We start from the raw sequence: 18,452 nt of genomic DNA, 5'->3' as shown, positions 1-18,452 counted from the left end.
TTTCTGTAAATGGACAAAAGCGTTTTGGGACTGAACGAATCAATTTTACGAAAAAGTAATATATAAATTAATATTATTAAGCAGAAATATAATGGGAAAAATGAAGGACTCTTAAGCTAGCCTCATATTGACGAAATGACGGACCAGTTAAGAGGACAGAACATCAGGATATAAGCAAACTATGAACAATAGATTACGGCCTAGTACCACATACTTACTCGAGTACCGTGCTAGTCAAAAGCCTCTCCATCGGTTTGATTGAGTCAAATGGCCAATTAACTAAGGCCTGTCACCCCGCATCTTCTGTTCGCTTTGCATCAACGTTGTTATCCTTTTCTCTGGTCAATGCACGGCTAGCTTTAGAAAGCATTCAGAAACTTACTGCTATTTTCGTTTTATCTTTGATCAAATCTATGATAGCAAAACTTAGTTAACATCATAAATATAAATCTAACCTGAGATACAAACCTCGTCCTCTTTGTACTCAATATGTACTTGAGCCATCTCTGGAAACCCGATTTCCTTCAATATATTGTCTACTTGTTCCGTAATTTCATCTTCTTCAAACAATCTTTGAACAAATCCGTTGTTATCATTAGCTAAAGTTCTAAGAAAATTGTAATCAGCGTCAGGTCCTAAGGCAAAACAGAAAATCTCCGGCTTGGTTCTATTTGTTCCTTTCCGAATAGCTTCCAGAATATAGTCAGGCGATTTCTCATCTTCGCCAAATTCAGTTTTGGCTGTGACAACAACGATTATAGTTTCTGGCCTGAATGTGAGCATTCCCTGTTGTAAGAAGAACCGGATTCCTTGTCGTGTTAATTCAAGTCCTTCGCTAAGCGCTTCGAATATATCAGACACTGAAATCAAAGTAGAATATCATTAAATAAACAAATACAACTAATTATACGTGTTTGAATGGAGACATTTTAATCCCGTATTCGATTCCTGGTGGAAGAGCATTAAATTTTGAACAGATTTTACATTCCGTAGTTCAGATTTTACCTTAAACTCTAGGTTTCTGTCTCAAATAGCCTCCGTGCTGAACATAGACGCTAAATTTCAAAACACAAGTAGACAGACAATAGGACAAGTTAATCTTAAAATAATTTTTATAAAATATTATTGAAATATAACACAACTTACGTTACAGTCTATTACAATACTAATCTTTCGTTCTATGTTTTGTAACCGCCTAAGAAATTCGACTGCAGTGGAATTTGAAGCTTTATAACTGGGCCACATGATTCGCTACTGTCGGCAGCAAATACACTATGAATCATAATTCCAGATTTACGAGTATTTCTTGGATAACTTACTTTCTGATGGAAACACCACGGACTGTGGTCTTTCGTGCTGCGGATGAGACTTCTCCATTTACTATAGTGACTCACAAAAGCAGGTGAGAGCAAATGTCCGCATGTAACTGATGCTTTCTCTTGCTGTGATGCATCACCATTTAAAATACTAGAGTCTCACCCGTAGTACTACCCACGCCACCGTGCTGCTTACTGTACATACAAATTCTTAATTGGGAAGTGCCGGTCATGAAACCGAAGCCTGTTGAGAATTCGAACACGGGATATATCTTCTAAATGAAGATTATGTGGTACTGTCACGAACTCTGTTCAAGTCAATTATTAAACTTTTTGTCCGTGATTATACAGTACTTGTTCATTACTCTTCAACATGACTTACAAAGAACAGTGAAAGGAAACTTTGGATATTTCAAAACTCAATTGTGATTCACTTGTGAATCCTTTATGCGTAAAAACTGCTTTGTAATTCTGTTTTGAAAAAAAAAAAGTGAAATGAAATGGAATGTGTGAGTTTTACGTCCCACGGTTATGCCGGCTAGGCTAAAAGAGACGGTGATAATGAGAAATGAATGAAATGGTGGAATGAAGAAAGTGGGAGAAAACGGGAGAATCCCACAGTGTTTCTCCACCACAAAGTTCATTTGGCGGGAGCTGGGATTGAACCCGAGACCCCATGCACCAGAGGTGAACGCTCTACCACTGAGCCACCGCACCCCCTATTCTGTTTTGAATTTGTTTACAAGTGCTTCTCATCTATCTTACACACGTCATCGTCTAAGTTCATGCATTGCCGCGGTGGCTCAGTGGTGGACTGTTCACCTCTAATACATGGAGTCCAGGGTTCGATTCCAGTTCGTGCCAAGTGAACTTTGTGGTGGACAAACATCGTGTGCGTGGGTTTCCTCGGGGTTCTCCCGCTTCCTCGCACATTTTTTATTCCACCATTTCATTCATTTCTCATCATCACCGTCTTCTTTAGCTTAGCCGGCATAATCGTGGGACGTAAAACTCAAAGACTCAAATTCCATGCATTGATAAATAAGATGAATGAAGTATATTCGTGGGTACACGTATTTAGTATTTAACCACGAGTACAGTAAGTGCACGATCTTAGCACTAGTCAAGAAACGAAACGCGAATGTTTCAATAATCGAAGCATTTTAGGAGCAAAAGAACATCGTAGCGAAGCTAGGAACTGACTTGATTGATCTACAGGACTTGTATCCTCCAGACACCTTTATTTTACATCATCAGTATAAGGTATGGACTCGTTTCATATTTGCCTAGTCATGATTCGGTATTTGGGACGTCTCAACAGACACGAATAAACATAAAATGACACGCATTAAAATTATTCCTCCCCCCAAAAACTCTATTCTTTCATTTCACCATAAACACAATGTTTGTGCATATTTATGTAAGAATTATCGTTGTCTAGATTTCTAAGAAAGTTGGTCATTGCTAAGACTGCGACACCTCTCAAACGTCCCGTTCTATGTTAATAATAGATATGTCATGACATAACCGCATGGTGAAGATGACAGATATATGGCCTACGCTCACTGTTCGATTCCAGAGAAACAGTTCTACAGTGCTTAAATATAGTTATTTCAACAACTCTAGCCAGCAATTCAAAACAGTTCGAGAATAATCTGAGGCTTACACATTTATTTTTATCTGTATCAAGACAATTTTAACATGCAGGTAAAGATATTTTAAAACTCATAGAAATATCATTCTACAAAAGAGTTAAGGTTTCAAATTATCCGGAATTAAAGCGGTGCTATTGAAGTTCCCAGCACTGGTACATTTACTAAAAACAATGGGTACTAAGTCAGGGATTAATGTAGCATCAAAATTTCCCTGGAACGATAGGGAGCATGACAATAGTGTTGCCATATTTTTATTTTTATTTTTTCAAAATAAGGACAATCCTTAAAATGACGACCCATCAAAGATACGGTGCCCAAACACAAAACATTTTGAAATTTCTTACTTAAAAATCACCTTTTCAGGTTATCACACAATTGTTTACTGTAATACTTAAAACACTATCGGAAACTAACATGTTTTACATTCTTTTCATTAACACAAACATAATAAATCATGCAATTAAATTACATATATTAAATCTAACCAAAAGAGCCCTGGAATGGATAAATGAGACATTTTTTAAAAACATAACGTACTTTATTAATAGTAACTGAAATTTATATAAGTTATATACCCTATGATGAAAACACCATTCTTTCCGCCCGAGATTTTAGCGATTCCCGACTTGGAAATTTCCGGGCGGCTCCAAAAACTGTCAAATACGGTCATTTTCCTACTCCATGCTTTGTACGATTCGGACACGGACATGGACCCAAAAATACAAGCAGTCCGTACCAGATACGGATGTATGGCAACCCTACATAACAATTAATTATAGAGTAAATCTGAATATAGAAATGCAGAGCCCTTTCTCAATAGCTATAACAATACGAGCATAAATAGTCTCTTTTAATAACCTCTGTATTTAAGATAAGATTGACTAATCTAAGAGTTCGAAATAAGAAAAAATAAAATAACATCATGAAATCACGCAATGCATCACTTATTTGTTAGGATAAATTTCAATAACAAATGCTTTCTACATGGTTCGCTAAAGCTAGATTTAACATTAGGATTTTGAATAGAGCATACATGATAAACAATTGTTTTCAATCACTGTCATTGTTGGTTGAGAAATAACAAAAGAAACTCATGCTTAGGTGTAACAGAAAAAACAAACTTTCTGAGGAACAGGCGAAACATCGAAATTACAAAAGCTGAGGAAATACCAGAATAACAACTTCGCAGGACGGTGCACATATTGATAAAAATTAATTGGAAATACGCCTTACCAAAGATACGCTATGGCTGTGTATATGCTCAAGGGGTTAGTTAGGTGACTTTGGAATCGGAGGTAACCCATTGTGATTTGTGATCGAATCAGGCACGTAGCCAAGAACGAGTGGGTCCGGGGGGACCGGAACCCCGCTTTGGGTCCAGAAATGAAAAAATATTAAGGAAGAATTAAACAAAAAGAAACAAGGAAAAGATGAATCAGATTTAAAAAAAATATAAAGCTACAACAAGCGCTTGGTCTTATGAGGAGCTTTGTGTGGAGGAAACGTACGGGGGGGGGGGAGGATCAAGTTCATACTGGATATTATTGTAACGAAACATTTCGAATTCTATCTATCTTCATGTTAATCCTATGGACTACAAGTGACGATCGATAAACCGGTTCAATAAGATAGACTCTCAGGTAGAACTTAAGAAATGCCCAGAATCACCAATAATATGAGCCATTTTGAATTTCGCGGCAACACTAATCCATTTTATAGGATGTCTTTATTCCCGAAAGAGATCTTATTGCTGTCCTTCAAGGCATTAAACGAAGATAAGAGAAAAAAGAAGAAAGAAGACAAATAGAGCCGAGTTCAAATAACCTCAAAAGACTATCTTTTCAATATTTTTAATATTTTTTTTTTACTCAAGATTTCTTCATAGTTTTTTTTTCTATTAAAATTATTACTAACATATCCTCATTTTATTGTCCTAAGAAACCAATATGGGTATGTTGCCAGAAAATAGTTTAGATTGATTGATCTCTTGATGTGTGACCACAGGTTTCATGTCACTCACCCCTCCCCCTCCCATTACGAAATGTTGGCTAAACGAACAAAAATATATGTTACCAGTAAAATAGTTTGTAATGATCGAGCCCCCTGGTGTGATAACCACAGTATTTCGTCACGGACCTCCCCTATTGCTTAATCCTGGCTACGTACCTGGATCGAAGATCACGAGTGCGTAACACAAAGGAACCAGTTTTATTGTCCTGTGATTGCACTACGTCTTTTCATGTTTGCGAGTATGGCATATTCAATCTGATCTGAGAAGAAACAGGTTTCACACAAACTAATGATGAAGTAAACACCATAGTTTATTCAGGGGCGTCATTTAGGGAGGGCAGGAGGGGGCAATTGTCCCCCCGAAGAGTTTGAGGAATACATAAACATTAATAGATTGTTTACTAATATACTAGTACAAAACGTGAAAGTCCTCTGTCTGTGGTGCTCTTGCCCCCTCCAAGCGAAGTCTGAAATGACGCCCCTGGTTGTATTGGACGTCAAAACATACGAAAGATTCGATACGAGTGTTGTTGTTGACAGAGGTATCTTCGGCGAACGAAGTAAACAAACAGAACATTACCTATTGTACAGGGTCATCTGTCTTTCGAAAGAATTGAGTCAGAAAAATGCTCCAAGGGTTTTGAAGGAATATGATAAATAGGCGGCCTTTGAGGCAAGAACCACAGATGAAAGTGTAGAAAGATCAGGAAAAACTTTTCAATTCTGAAGGGGAAGAACTTTAACCCTTAATTAGTGACGTGAAGTACCACGGACACTGAACATGTTTTCTTCTTCCTACTCTAACAGACGATTGACCTTGAATTCGTGCCATTCCTAGTACCTTTCTCGCTCGATGAAGAGTTGTCAGATGGCGGGAAATTTCCCGCAAAACGGGCAATTCTCGTTGAAAATGGGAACTTTTGTGAACTTCTCATCCTTTTCATGTCGTCTCTTTCTCATTCCTTATCTTCACCTCTTTGCTCATGGAATAATTCATGGATTGGAAGCTTCTTTGAAGGTTAAAAGAACCAGGACAGCAAGACGGTTTTATAAACTGAACCAAATGAAACTCTACGAGAAGATATAAGGGAGGAAGGGTTTATGGCTCTTTGCTTACTATAGCCTATTTATGGCCAGTCATTCACTGAAGGGTAAAGTGAGGGGAAAGATGGAAGGCTATAATACTTGGAAGTAGCACACACACACAAACATGTATATTTATACCAAATAAAGACAGATAAAAATAGAAGGATGGCCTCATAATAGGTTTTTCCTCCCGGAGGGAAGGATGTACTTCTGGTTGATTGTTCAGAGTTATTTGATTTTAATTTGAAGTTATTAATATGATTAATTAATTATTCTTTCTTGGCGGGAAATTTTGCAACCGACCGGGAAATTTCAGGGCTTTGAGCGGGAAGTCTGTTATACTGAACCTGACAACACTGGCTCGCAGTTAGCTACAAGTAGCTGTAGAGTTCGGATGTTCAAGCAACACTGTTGCGTTTCCTTGAAGTTGGTGCAGTCCCAGGGACCGCACATCACTAATTGTGTCACTATTTTGTTCGAGGACGGTGTTCATAATTTTGTAAATTTTAAAAAAATTTTTATTCATTTTTTTCTCGAACAACATGGTTGACATACTGGCTAAAGTACATTCTGAGCAAAACATTCAAGGAACCAATACTAAAACTAGCCCTGTGGAGTTTCTAACTCTCTTCGCTCGCTCAGCTATGTTTTGTGAAGATCTTATATTTGCAAGATTGGGGAAGAAACTAAAACAAAACCCAAAATCACTTGTTCTGCTCAAAGTGCAGTCTTACTGACAATGTTGTCTTATCTACTGTGAATGTGTTAGATAATATTTCAGAATATTAAAATGATGCAGTGAGAAGTAAGGTAAAACAGACCTTTGCAGATTTGAAAAAAACTAATATATATATATATATATATATATATATATATATTATTACGATATATATATTTGTGTGTGTGTACACACTGCATTTTACACTAAAATCTGAGGGAGTTGGCAAGGGTCAAGTGGCGACCCTAATTTAGTTACTGCGTAAGTATGCAGAACACTAGTTATGTGGTTCCTAGAAGGATCCTGAAAAAGAAACATACTTACTTTACCAAATATGGGTATTAGATTCCCATGAGGCCATTATCGAGGTTGGTCCCAGACTGTTCCTCTAGGCTAATCTTCCTTAAGCAAGTCTTACGTTGTTGAGAATGCACAGAGAGTAGGTGTCGGAAGAGTAAGATTGAAGAAGAGTGAGACTCATAGAGAAGGTTCGATTCCAGTAAACCTTTCGTTCACAGTCGCGTCTCACACTCTATTATAGTTTAGTACTTGCTTAAGCAACTCCCAGTATCATGTCCCTTGGATAAGATAGTGAGTAGTCAGCTATCTAAACAGCCTCGAGAAAACCTTCTGTCATCAGTGCCAAGTTCACAGGATACTTATAAAGAAAACGGGGACGTTAGCTACAATACACTAACGGGATCGAGTAGCATAATATGTCTATCGACTAATCCTCCAAACAGCTGTTAGTAGTCATTAACTCTTGAACAATAATCCATAAAAAATGAAATAATCCTTTTAAGCTAGCACATTTATTACAAGACTAGTTAAAATAATATATACAATAAAATTACAAAACAATAATTCCAAAGTAACCCAGCATTTCATTGAGGTTTACAAGAGTCGTCTTCGATATCATATTTTAATCATTTATGCAGTTTATTTTTATAATATTAAACACCAAATTGAATATCCTTGATTTCACTGGTTATCTCACGACTGTAAGGTGGTCTACCTACGTCCCAAAAAGGAAAGTATTGCAAAAATAATTTACTAAGCTAGAGTTAATGATCTGAATGACGGAAAGTTGTTAAAGTCCGAAGTTTCAGCCTCCCAACCTTCATATCTGCACTTTCTTTGCCGTTTAGTAGTAAATATTAAAAATTCATTTCTTACATACCTGAAGAAACTTCTACATGAAGTGTTGACTGACACTCCGCGCGACGATGTTGAACCAAGACCCGCACAAGGCGAACACCACACAAGACTCACCCCCAAAATCACCTCGAGAATTTCTGTTTTTAATTTTTATATGCGCCGTATGACGTAAGATCACCCACTCAGAAACTGAGTCGGCAGAAGCCGTTCTTAGTTTTTGGTTTTGAGATAAAGCTGCACAATTTTATCAAACCCTGTCATTCCCTTCCTTTGGAAAAATAACGCAACCCAAGACTTCTAGGATGTGCATAGACACTGACGAATTTAGAATGATTCTGAGCGTCATACTTCAGGAGAACTCAATTCCGTAATTTTCTTAATTGCGTAGAATAGAGATCTCAGAAACGCTCTGACTTTTGTTCGTCACGTACTTCACGGAATTGTTTGCTCATAATTTAATACGTGTTTATCATCGGCTACTTATTTACGTCAATCCTTCTATCGTGGCTTGCTCTGTTACCTTTTCCAAAGGTGTGGGAGAATTAAAAAGACACTAAAAATAACAATCATGTTGGCATGGTGCCTACAAGAACCAAATTTCAATAACGATCCTCTACCGACTTTCCTCAAGAGTAGGGTCACTTCATGTCAGTAGTGGCCGAAATAAATCAGTGGCGGCTTCCCCTAGTTTCAAGACCAGGCTAATGTTACACCGTAACAATATATATATATATCAAAAATTTCACAAATTTGTAAATGTATTTCATTCCATTAAAATATTTTTGAGGACTTCGTTTACTGTACTTAGCATATCAGTGTCAGTGTAGCCATATATGAAACTATGTTTATTTACATTAGAAAACTTATACCAGACTTGTTATAAGCAATTTATAGCATGCAAATTGCTATATTTCTTTATTATATCTTTAGTGCGTTATGCCCTGTAACTATAATGTATAATTAGAGCAAATTTGTCTTTCAAAAGTAATTGTGCTCCTTCTTATATTCAATAATTAATAAGGGGTCCCAGGAACCTCATGCCATTAACTACGCACTAAAAATTCACTACACCAATTGAGTGTTAAGACACTTCTATAGGATGTTATTGTAGTGTAGCCAGAGCCATCCGTTGTACGAGACATAGATCAAACCGTAAGAACGTTAACTGGGTTTAAGCCTTTCATTTATGGTGAAAAACTAGCCTCAAATTTCACGAAAAATTGATCAGACAGGTGACGATAAGCTATCAGTTGAGTTTTATAAGTAGTGCTAATGAACTATGAATTTCGAGGGAATATGTTTCTGTAAATCAGTGACGTATTAAGGATTTTGTTTCGGGGGGGGGGGCTATGCACATTCTCCTGAGTAGGTGTATATATACTGGGTCTACGTAGGTGTACAGTTATTATATATACTATATGTAAATTTATCCATTTCGGGAGGGGGGGGGGTTTGAGACCGATATCCAGTCCCCTAAATACGCCACTACTGTAAATGTAAATAAATTAAACGAACTAAATTAGCTAGATCACGCAGAAAAGGCGGATTTCCAATACGATTTTTCCACTTCAATCATTTTACCGTAAGCACTAAAATGTTTTTGTGACAACGAAATAGCCGCATCAAGTAGGATCATAAACTCGAAATTTTGTAACAACGTAATTGACAGTATCTATTGAAGCTTTCCTGACGACGTATTGTGAACAGGTCTTCTCGGGCTAGCAGCCAGGTAAATACTGTTATATCTTGCAGTATTAGACATGCAAGATATGCAATAGTGCAAGATATAACAGTATTTACCTGGCTGCTAGACCAAGAAAACCTGTTCACAATGTAATTTTTTTGACATTCATTAAATGTACTGTACTAACTACTCCTTCTGCATGCAGAAATTCAACAGCACCAAAGATAGGAGTTGATTTTTTTTCATAAATATGAACAGTTTTATAATTTTGTATACACACAAAATATAGAATTCAGTGGCCAGATACTAGAAAGATCAAACATACTCAGAAATTTATTTTCCTTACCACTGGAATAATAAGACATGAGCAGGTTAGGATGAACGAAAGCGCCTGTCAAAAATAAAGTTAAAAATTACAGTTCCTCTTTAGGTTATGTGCTCTGAAAGATCACTAACACAGGAAAATACACAAAAATAAGTAATAACATGCTAACCAGTAATCCTGTATCCAAGTACAAATGTCTTCAAAATGTCACACAATATTCTCGCTTAACTTCGTAAGAAGAAGAAGAAGAAGAAAAAACAACCGAGAGAGACGTGTGCTGTATCTGCCAGCATCTCGAAGCGAAGTGCCATAAGGAAATCACTGTCATATTTTATAACGAAATAACTGAAAAAAAATAAGTTGAACGAATTCAATATAATTGTTGAAGAAGTAAGATTATTTGTGTTACTTAAAAGCATTATGCAAGACTAGAATCCAGTGCTGCCACAGCCTAGCTATGGAGTAGGCTGAAAAATAGTACCAAATTCCAACAAAAAGGGCTGAATTCATTATTTTATACCAGTGCAGGACCGTGCCGTGGAAAATCAGCGCCCGGGGCGAGAGTATACGATGGCGCCCCCTCCATACATATATTCCAAGCAATTTTTCCTATCTTTTTTCCTTTTCCTCCCGAATTTTTCGCCCCCTTACTTCGGCGCCCGGGGCCGTAGCCCCGCTCGCCCCACCCCCACGGCACGACCCTGTACCAGTGTAATACCTAGCTCTATAAGACGAAGCTAAAATAAAAGGTAAAATTCGAGAACACTCCTCCCTCTTCCAACTGTCCAAATCAAGAAACTGTTCTTTAAAAAATAAGTTTTAAAAACATCCAAATAGGAGGACACCGAACAACCGTGGAAGTAGATGAAACTTTTCTAGCACGTAGGAAGTATAACACCGTCCGCAAATTAAAAGGGGGAACAGTTATCATCTTCGGTATGTATTGTAAGGCAATCAAACGCGCCTTTATTTCAAAGTGACTTAATAATCCAAAGCAGTATTATGCCCTAATATGAAAAAAATATAAAACGAGCAACAAATCAATCATATCCGAGTTCGTGTGTAATCAGTAGGTTATAATAAAATATTAAAATATAAATTATTGCACTTCATTCTCGCTTATTTGTTAAATGGTGCTGAATTGGGTAGAATTGTACCAACTTTTTAACTATAGGGGCTGAAAATGCCTCTGTGGTACCAACGGGCCAATGAATGATAAAAAGGGCTGAATTTGGTACAATTGTACCAAGTGTGGCAACACTGCTAGAATCTTACTTTGCTGTTCTATTATTTCTTTTATTCCGTCTTTTAACTATTTCTCCACCTATGCTGTAAACGAAGAAGTAACGCGTAACGTAAACTTAAAAAAAACCAGTAAAGTTATTGGGTAACAGGGCCATAACTTGTGGGAGGGGGCAGGGGGCAACAGCCTTCCAGGGAAGCTCCCTAACGTTCGAGGGGGGCCCATTTTAAGACAAAATTTTCTTACTCCATATACGATACGAACATGAAATTATAAATGAAGCCTCAAACAGGTTCACTACATTACATAAACAAAACAGCACACAAAAGGTAAATAAAACAAACATGTGTCGTGGGTCCATTTCAGCAAAAAATGTGTCGTGGGCCCATTTCTACTATTAGGGGTAATAGAAATAATATTTATTCGTATGGCTTTGAGATTTGTCAATATTTTCTCCTTGTCACGTATGGAACGGGCCCAAGAGCGTAACTAACGGTTCGGTAGAACTTGCCGTGCGGAAGGGCACACAGGATCCGGGAAACCCATAAAGAGTAAAAGAAAGATGGGGCCCAAAATCAGAAAAGCAACCCAATATTAATGCTTCCCCCTCACAAAAAAATTAAGTTACGGCACAGTTGGGTAATTTGATTACTTTTTACCCTGGCAATACCAACATAATTTAACAATTACGAGACTACCCATACTGAACTCTAATTATTCTGGATAAGGAGGTAACCATGATTTTGGGAGTGATTTTGGGAGTACAGCAGTTTGCCATTCCTTAATAGAGCACATACTTAGTGCTTACTTTAATGTATATTACCGAAAAAATTACAAAAAAATTATTATCATTATCTACTGACATAATATCAATGTTAAATTGTAGTTAATTTATTAAGATCACGGTTGAGACCAAATTACTTATGATTCATATTATAATAACTACCAAACCTTACTATTTCTTTAAGTATAACAGTGTTTAACAATCAAAAAATAAAATGAAATGAAGTCTTTGAGTTTTACGTCCCAATGCCGGTTAGGCTAAAGGAGACGTTCATGATGAGTAATGAATGAAATGGTGGATGAAGAAAGTGGGAGGAAACGGGAGAACCCAGGGAAAACCCATGCATACGGTGTTTGTCCACCACAAAGTTCACTTGGTAGGGGCTGGGATCGAACCCGGGACCGAAGCACCAGAGGTGAACGCTCAACCACTGAGCCACCGCGGCCCCAGTTTAACAATCAAGTTACATATGTACGCGTGATAATGATTCTATGTAATTTTATTAAATTCAATGGGCCTTATGTAGTCTTTCTGACGCGTGATTACTTTCATACTAAGGAGTTCGACTAACATGTTTTCTGCAGTAGTCAGGTCTTTAGTACGACGCTAATCATACGTTAAATCGACTCTGTATAAGGCGAAATATTTTTACTATCAAAACATCCACTGACCTGTGTAACATCAAACAAATTTATTAATATTAACCTCTTCTTTACTTCCGTAATTTCGATTTAGTTTTCTAATAAAAAGGAATGTTACAAACAAAAACCTACCGTTTCCTTCAACTTCTAAATCTTTGATGAAATTTTTGGCAGCCGTAATATTTGCCTTTGATGATAAATATATTTTACGAGTGGGTTCTTTGTTTTCCTTCCGACATGGGAATGGTTCTTCAGATGAATTCACAAAGCGAGATTTCGGATCCCAATACTGTAGTTGAAAGAGTATATTAAAATTACTAATAGAGACAGTAATGAGAGAAAAGTAAAATTTTAAACAAGTGTTGAAATTTACATTGTATTTAACCTTCATTACCAGAGATGGACATTTGTTCTTGGTTTTTTGAGTTAATACAACGTGTGCTCCAATTACAATACACAATGTAATATGTTAAGGACAGCGAGAAAGTTGATAATCCTTAGAAAGTAGGTATAAAGGTAACCAAGAAGGTTCTGTCGCTTTTTCACTCACCACCTTCGAACATCAATGTACCACCTAAGACGTATCTGGAACATCAAAAATAATAACCATCAATATCGACGACCTTCTGCTAACGTTCATGAAGGCCATGGATTCCATCGCGGTAGAACTTGGTGGGCGGTGAAGCGAAGAAGGTATCAAGCGCATTTTGCACCTCTACTAGAGGTTTGAACTCGTGTCCTCTAAGGTGATTGTCCAAGGAATGGAACAGGTGATAATCGGACGGTGTAATGTCCGGAGAGTATGGCGGATGCAATGGTGTTTCCCATCCGAGGCATAGAATGGTGTCCCAGGTCATCCTAGCCGCGTGGGTCTTAGCGTTGTTCTGTAAGAGGAGGACTCCTTTCCGATTCAGAAGTGCCGGCTCTAAAGTTTTGAGTTTTTCTTCAACACGGCTCAACTGCTAACAGTACACTGTTGTATTGATGTTCTGGCCAGCTGGCAGCAGATCTCTATGCACGATGGCTCGAAAAGTTCACCAAACACATCTGAGGACCTCATTCTGATTCAGTGGGGCTGGTTTCGGCTGTTTTGGGACCGATTCATGGGATTCTAACCAATGATGACACCACCGTGAAGCTTTGTACAGGACCCACTTCTCATCACGTGTCAAAACCCTGTCCAGAAATGCCCCCTTCCTCAAACAAGACAGCAAAGAAACACAGTTGTCTGTTCGCATTGCCTTCTGGCCTGGAGCCAAATCATGTGGAACCAACGACCCAAGACCCAACTTGTAGTGCTTCCCAAGTTGATGGAGGTGCTGTCTAATGGTTTTTCCACTCACACTGAATTGTAGTTCCAGTTCCCCCACATGTTTGGTCACTGGTCTTCTGAATTGCTGCTTGGAGATCTTCATTTTCTACATGTGTTGGTCTTCCGGTACACGGTGTCTCTTCGAGTGTTTCGTCACCGTCATTAAAATTGTTAAACCACCGCTACCCTATCCTCGTAGTCACGACACCCTCACCAAAAGACTGACATACCTTCTGTCCCGCTGCAGCGGCGTTTAACCTCAGTTTGAACTCGTACAGCATAGATGTCCTTATGATGCTTTGTGGAAATCCCATGTTCTCTCTGTCCTTACGCACGTTCACGGTGTAACTGAACTTGCTACAACCAGGTAGTATGCTGGATATACCCACACCAACAACTGACGTTTATCTTATCTCTATTTGCATTCAGCTTACGGTGTGAGGTCCAAAGGAACACAGACCTCGACAAAAAGCGACAGAACTTTCTTGGTTACCTTTATAAAACTTCTAGTAGTGTAAGTTGAACTTTAAAACTTTCAGTAATATGAGCAACTATAATTAGTCTCAGTACTATAATAGTTTTTAGGTGTGCTTTGAGTTATATTTCCTCTTACTATACCTAAATGTAGGTCTATTGTTATTTACCTACCTTGTAAATATATGCAAAGTAGGAATTCCTGTCCCGCTTAGAACAGCGGAAACTAATTGTATTTTAAAACAAAACTAGATAAAACAGTTTCTTTAATTATAAATTAAATGCACTAGGTTCGAAGTTGATTTCTTCCAAGAGCGAGCAACTTGTAAGGTTTTAGTGTTTGATTTCTTCCAGGAGCGGGCAAGTTGTAAGGTTCTAGTGTTTGATTTCTTCCAAGAGGAGGCAATTTGTAAGGTTCTAGTGTTTGATTTCTTTCAAGAGCGGACAACTCGTAAGGTTCTAGTGTTTGATTTCTTCCAAGAGCGGGGAGCTTGTAAGGTTCTAGTGTTTGGTTTCTTCCAAGAGCGGACAACTTGTAAGGTTCTAGTGTTTGATTTCTATCAAGAGCGTGCAACTTGTAAGGTTCTAGTGTTTGATTTCTTCCATGAGCGGGTAACTTGTAAAGTTCTAGTGTAAATCCCCCTTACAATATTAAATTTCTATTTTTCAGTTTCTTATAAATAAGTTGGCTTGTAAGAAAATTCCCAAAACCAGACATCGTTTGAATTGTACAATAATACGTTAGATCAGGGGTTCTCAATCTGTGGTACGCGTACCACTGGTGATGCGCTAGACGCCATTGGTGTGGTACGTATGACTTACGGTAATATTAATTAATAATATGCTTTGGTAGTACGCGGGAAAGATTGAGAAACAATGCGTTACATAATTGCATTTTAGTTAGATGAAACAAGCGTGTATTATTATAATTAATTTCACTATATTATATTTTTAGTTCTGAGTCACAATAAGAGAGAAGAAAATATGTGATCGTAGACAAAATCGAATTCGAGAGTTTAGCTCAACATGTATACCAAGGATTTTTCCCTTCTGTTCATTGTGATGAATATATATTCATCCAGAGCTGAAATCATTCAACAAATTCGAACCAAATCTTTAATCTAAGTTTTTGATAAGATTTTCTAGGAGTCGGGTATGAATCCCCCAAAAATTAATGTAGTTTACTGATGGGGTGGAAACAAAACATTGCTTTTTCGTGAAATTGGCTCTAATGATTTTATTTATTTTACAAAAATCAATGTTTCATAGAAAACCCTTAACATAGTACAGGGTAGTTAGGGACATTTCGACATGCGAGAGAGTCCGATATTTGTAAGAAGTTGGGAACCCTGGTACAATGAGAGTGTAGCGGGAACGCCACAAAATAGGTGCTTCCCCCCGGCTACATTACACAAAGAATGAAGAAAATGTTGTCGAATTGTGGAGATTTAGGAAAACATAGCTTGTTGTTTTTGTAGGTAAGTTGTAGTTTTCGCAGGTAAAAACGTGTTTATTTTAATATTATTAAAGCCGAACTTAAGGGCTAACTGGCAGGTATGTTTCCCGAAGCATGAAAGGTGTTGGAAGTGAAACACAGCATACCTCGGGAGTGTAGTAATGGCACGAGAACGGACAACCTGCTCCAGAGTGATAACTGCTGCCATCGGTTGTGTGTGAAGACAATTGTGGGATGTTCCGACAGAAGTTCCTGGCAAAAGCATTCTTAACGACAACGTCGAAGTGCTAATGGGTTTTCCTTGGACGAAGTCAGTAAATGTTGAAACGTTAGTAAGTGATTTTAAAAAAATGTGGATACCAGCAAATATTGTCTCGCATACAATGGCTTTTTCTTGAGAACATGAATGGTCAGTCGTGGGTACAATGTATGATGAAGTGTAAGAAGTGGTTTCATGAGCAATGCGTACAAAATGGGTCTGACGTACATTTCACGTCCGACTCTTATGATTAAGAGCGTAGTCTGCGGAATGTGACAGTTCTCTCTTGAACAGTTCTGAAGTATTTTCCACTGACGAAATCTCGCATCGTTAATGTCCAATTCTACCCCACGTTATTCCAATTTGTTTCTGTTGCGTATTGCTGTATACAAGTTCTGTGCTCATGAATATTATGAACTCATTTTGTGATTTACAGATGGTGTAAGCATTCACGTATACATTTTGTCCTTTTCCCCCATTAAATTACACTTTTCAGTTCATATTATAACCCGTTTCCCTTAGTGTGTCGAAATGTCCCGTAACTATCCTAAAAGATTTTATTAGGGGGAAACCAAGCGGGTCTATAGGATATTAAAAACAGAACAACTAAACCTATTTATTTCGTATCTTGGAGATCAGAACTTTTCAACCCAAAGGATTGCGAACGAAGTTAAAAATGTATATGAAATTAGGATCTAACAGTGGAAAAAATATTTTTAAAGAGTATTTTTATTTTCTTATTCTGATGGACATCTTTTATCTCCATGCCTAATTTCATGTACAGTAAACATATGAAACAGAATATTAAACTACTCAGGAATCGTTAAAAATAACGAAAAAACAGTTATATTAATAAAGGAATGAACTTTGTGAAAAATTGAATATTAACAGGTTGACTGCCAAGGTGATTTGAGGGTACTGCTCCCAGGAGGCCATAAATTTCTTCTTACCTTTGGCTCAATTATGGATAGTCATGTCACATTTTTGTCGCGATATTTTGCTTCTTCCGAAAATGTACCAATGGGAGCCGAGCACCATATGTCATGCTCATGGTCTCGCAGTAGTTTGTGACAATGAGCATCATATATGATGCTCAAGAATCTGAATAGTTTAGTAATTTGTGATATCGAGCATGAGCATCATATATGGTCATATGGCTCATGGCCCCACAGAAAAATAAGGTGAGCACCACATATGATGCTCATGCTCGCATATTGAAACACAGTTCAAAATGAAGGTTACATACACATATGCAACTTTAAGTATTAAACAGCAATATTCAAAAAGCTTATTACAAAACCGGAAATGATTTATACGGGTGCGCTGGCAAGAAGACATGATAAAAGCGGGAAAATCCTGATTTTCAATGTGTTGAGAAAGTTTGTTATAAATAAGTGTTTCATAAACACTCTTATAACGTGACATTAATTATGAGAATATCCACACACACGATCCTATTCTTGTTTACATGTAATGAAATTATATTTGACTAAAATAAAAGCATTTCCCATTGAAACCTCTTAAGAGATCTAATCACTGCGAAATTAAATCACCGCTTATTTTACAGTAATTATGCGATATCTTCAAATAGATAAAAGATAATCAAAATGTGGAACAAGAGCGCACTAGACAATATTATTTTCCATGAGGTATCTTTATCACAATTCAACTAATAGCTTACCGTTTGCAACTATTTAAAAACTCGAAAATAAATGGCGATTTTCTAAATGGCTGGAAATCGAAAGCAGACATGTAAGTCGTGATAACGGTATGTCATGTAAAATAATATTGTCTAGCGAGTTCTTGTTCCACTTTTCGATTATTTTTTCTTCTATTTGTAGATATCACACAATTACTGTAAAATTAGCGGTATTTTAATTTCGCAGTGATAGGGCCTCTTAACTGATATTAGTCAGCAACACTTACATATTTTGGGATCGATAGCTTCCGTCCATACACCCCCTGTTTTCTACAGTAATACTGCTTGACAACATTATTCTATGTATAAAATGGTATAAAATAATACTATAAATCAACGTACCACAGCATTATTTGAGAACTTAACAATATTGAAGTAACTATCATCTCTGAACTTGTCCAAAAGATGCTGCAGTGCCTCTTTCACCATCTCAAGTCGCTTTCCTTTCATTGATTGGCTAACATCGATGAGAAAAATGACGTGGACGCGAAATGGCTTCAGTTCCTCCGGCGCAAAGAAATGAGCAAAATAACCACCACTTACCTGCAATATAGAGTTTGAAAGATAATGGCTCTTGAATACCATTGAATATTATTAATTAATTAATTAAAATGAATTTTTGACTGAGTGTT

General features: G+C 37.3%; 1 protein-coding gene across 1 annotated transcript in view; it reads right to left on the bottom strand.

The window, feature by feature from the left end:
* The window catches only part of LOC145692569 (inter-alpha-trypsin inhibitor heavy chain H4-like), a 29,921-nt gene extending 11,672 nt beyond the window's left edge, over positions 1-18,249 (bottom strand). Inside the window, exons 1-3 of the mRNA XM_081767878.1 lie at positions 18,163-18,249; positions 12,753-12,909; positions 469-860 (exon numbers count right to left, since the gene is read on the bottom strand). Of these exons, the coding sequence (XP_081624004.1) occupies positions 469-860; positions 12,753-12,909; positions 18,163-18,249 (636 nt within the window). The remainder of the gene's footprint in view (positions 1-468; positions 861-12,752; positions 12,910-18,162) is intronic.
* Between the last annotated feature and the right edge of the window lie 203 nt (positions 18,250-18,452).

This window comes from Thermobia domestica, chromosome 8, assembly GCF_964235325.1.
Source record: "Thermobia domestica chromosome 8, izTheDome1.hap1.1, whole genome shotgun sequence".
NCBI classification, from domain to species: Eukaryota; Metazoa; Arthropoda; class Insecta; order Zygentoma; family Lepismatidae; genus Thermobia; species Thermobia domestica.
The sequence above is the reverse complement of the archived record's forward strand: the minus strand, read 5'-3'. Positions and strand labels throughout refer to the sequence as shown.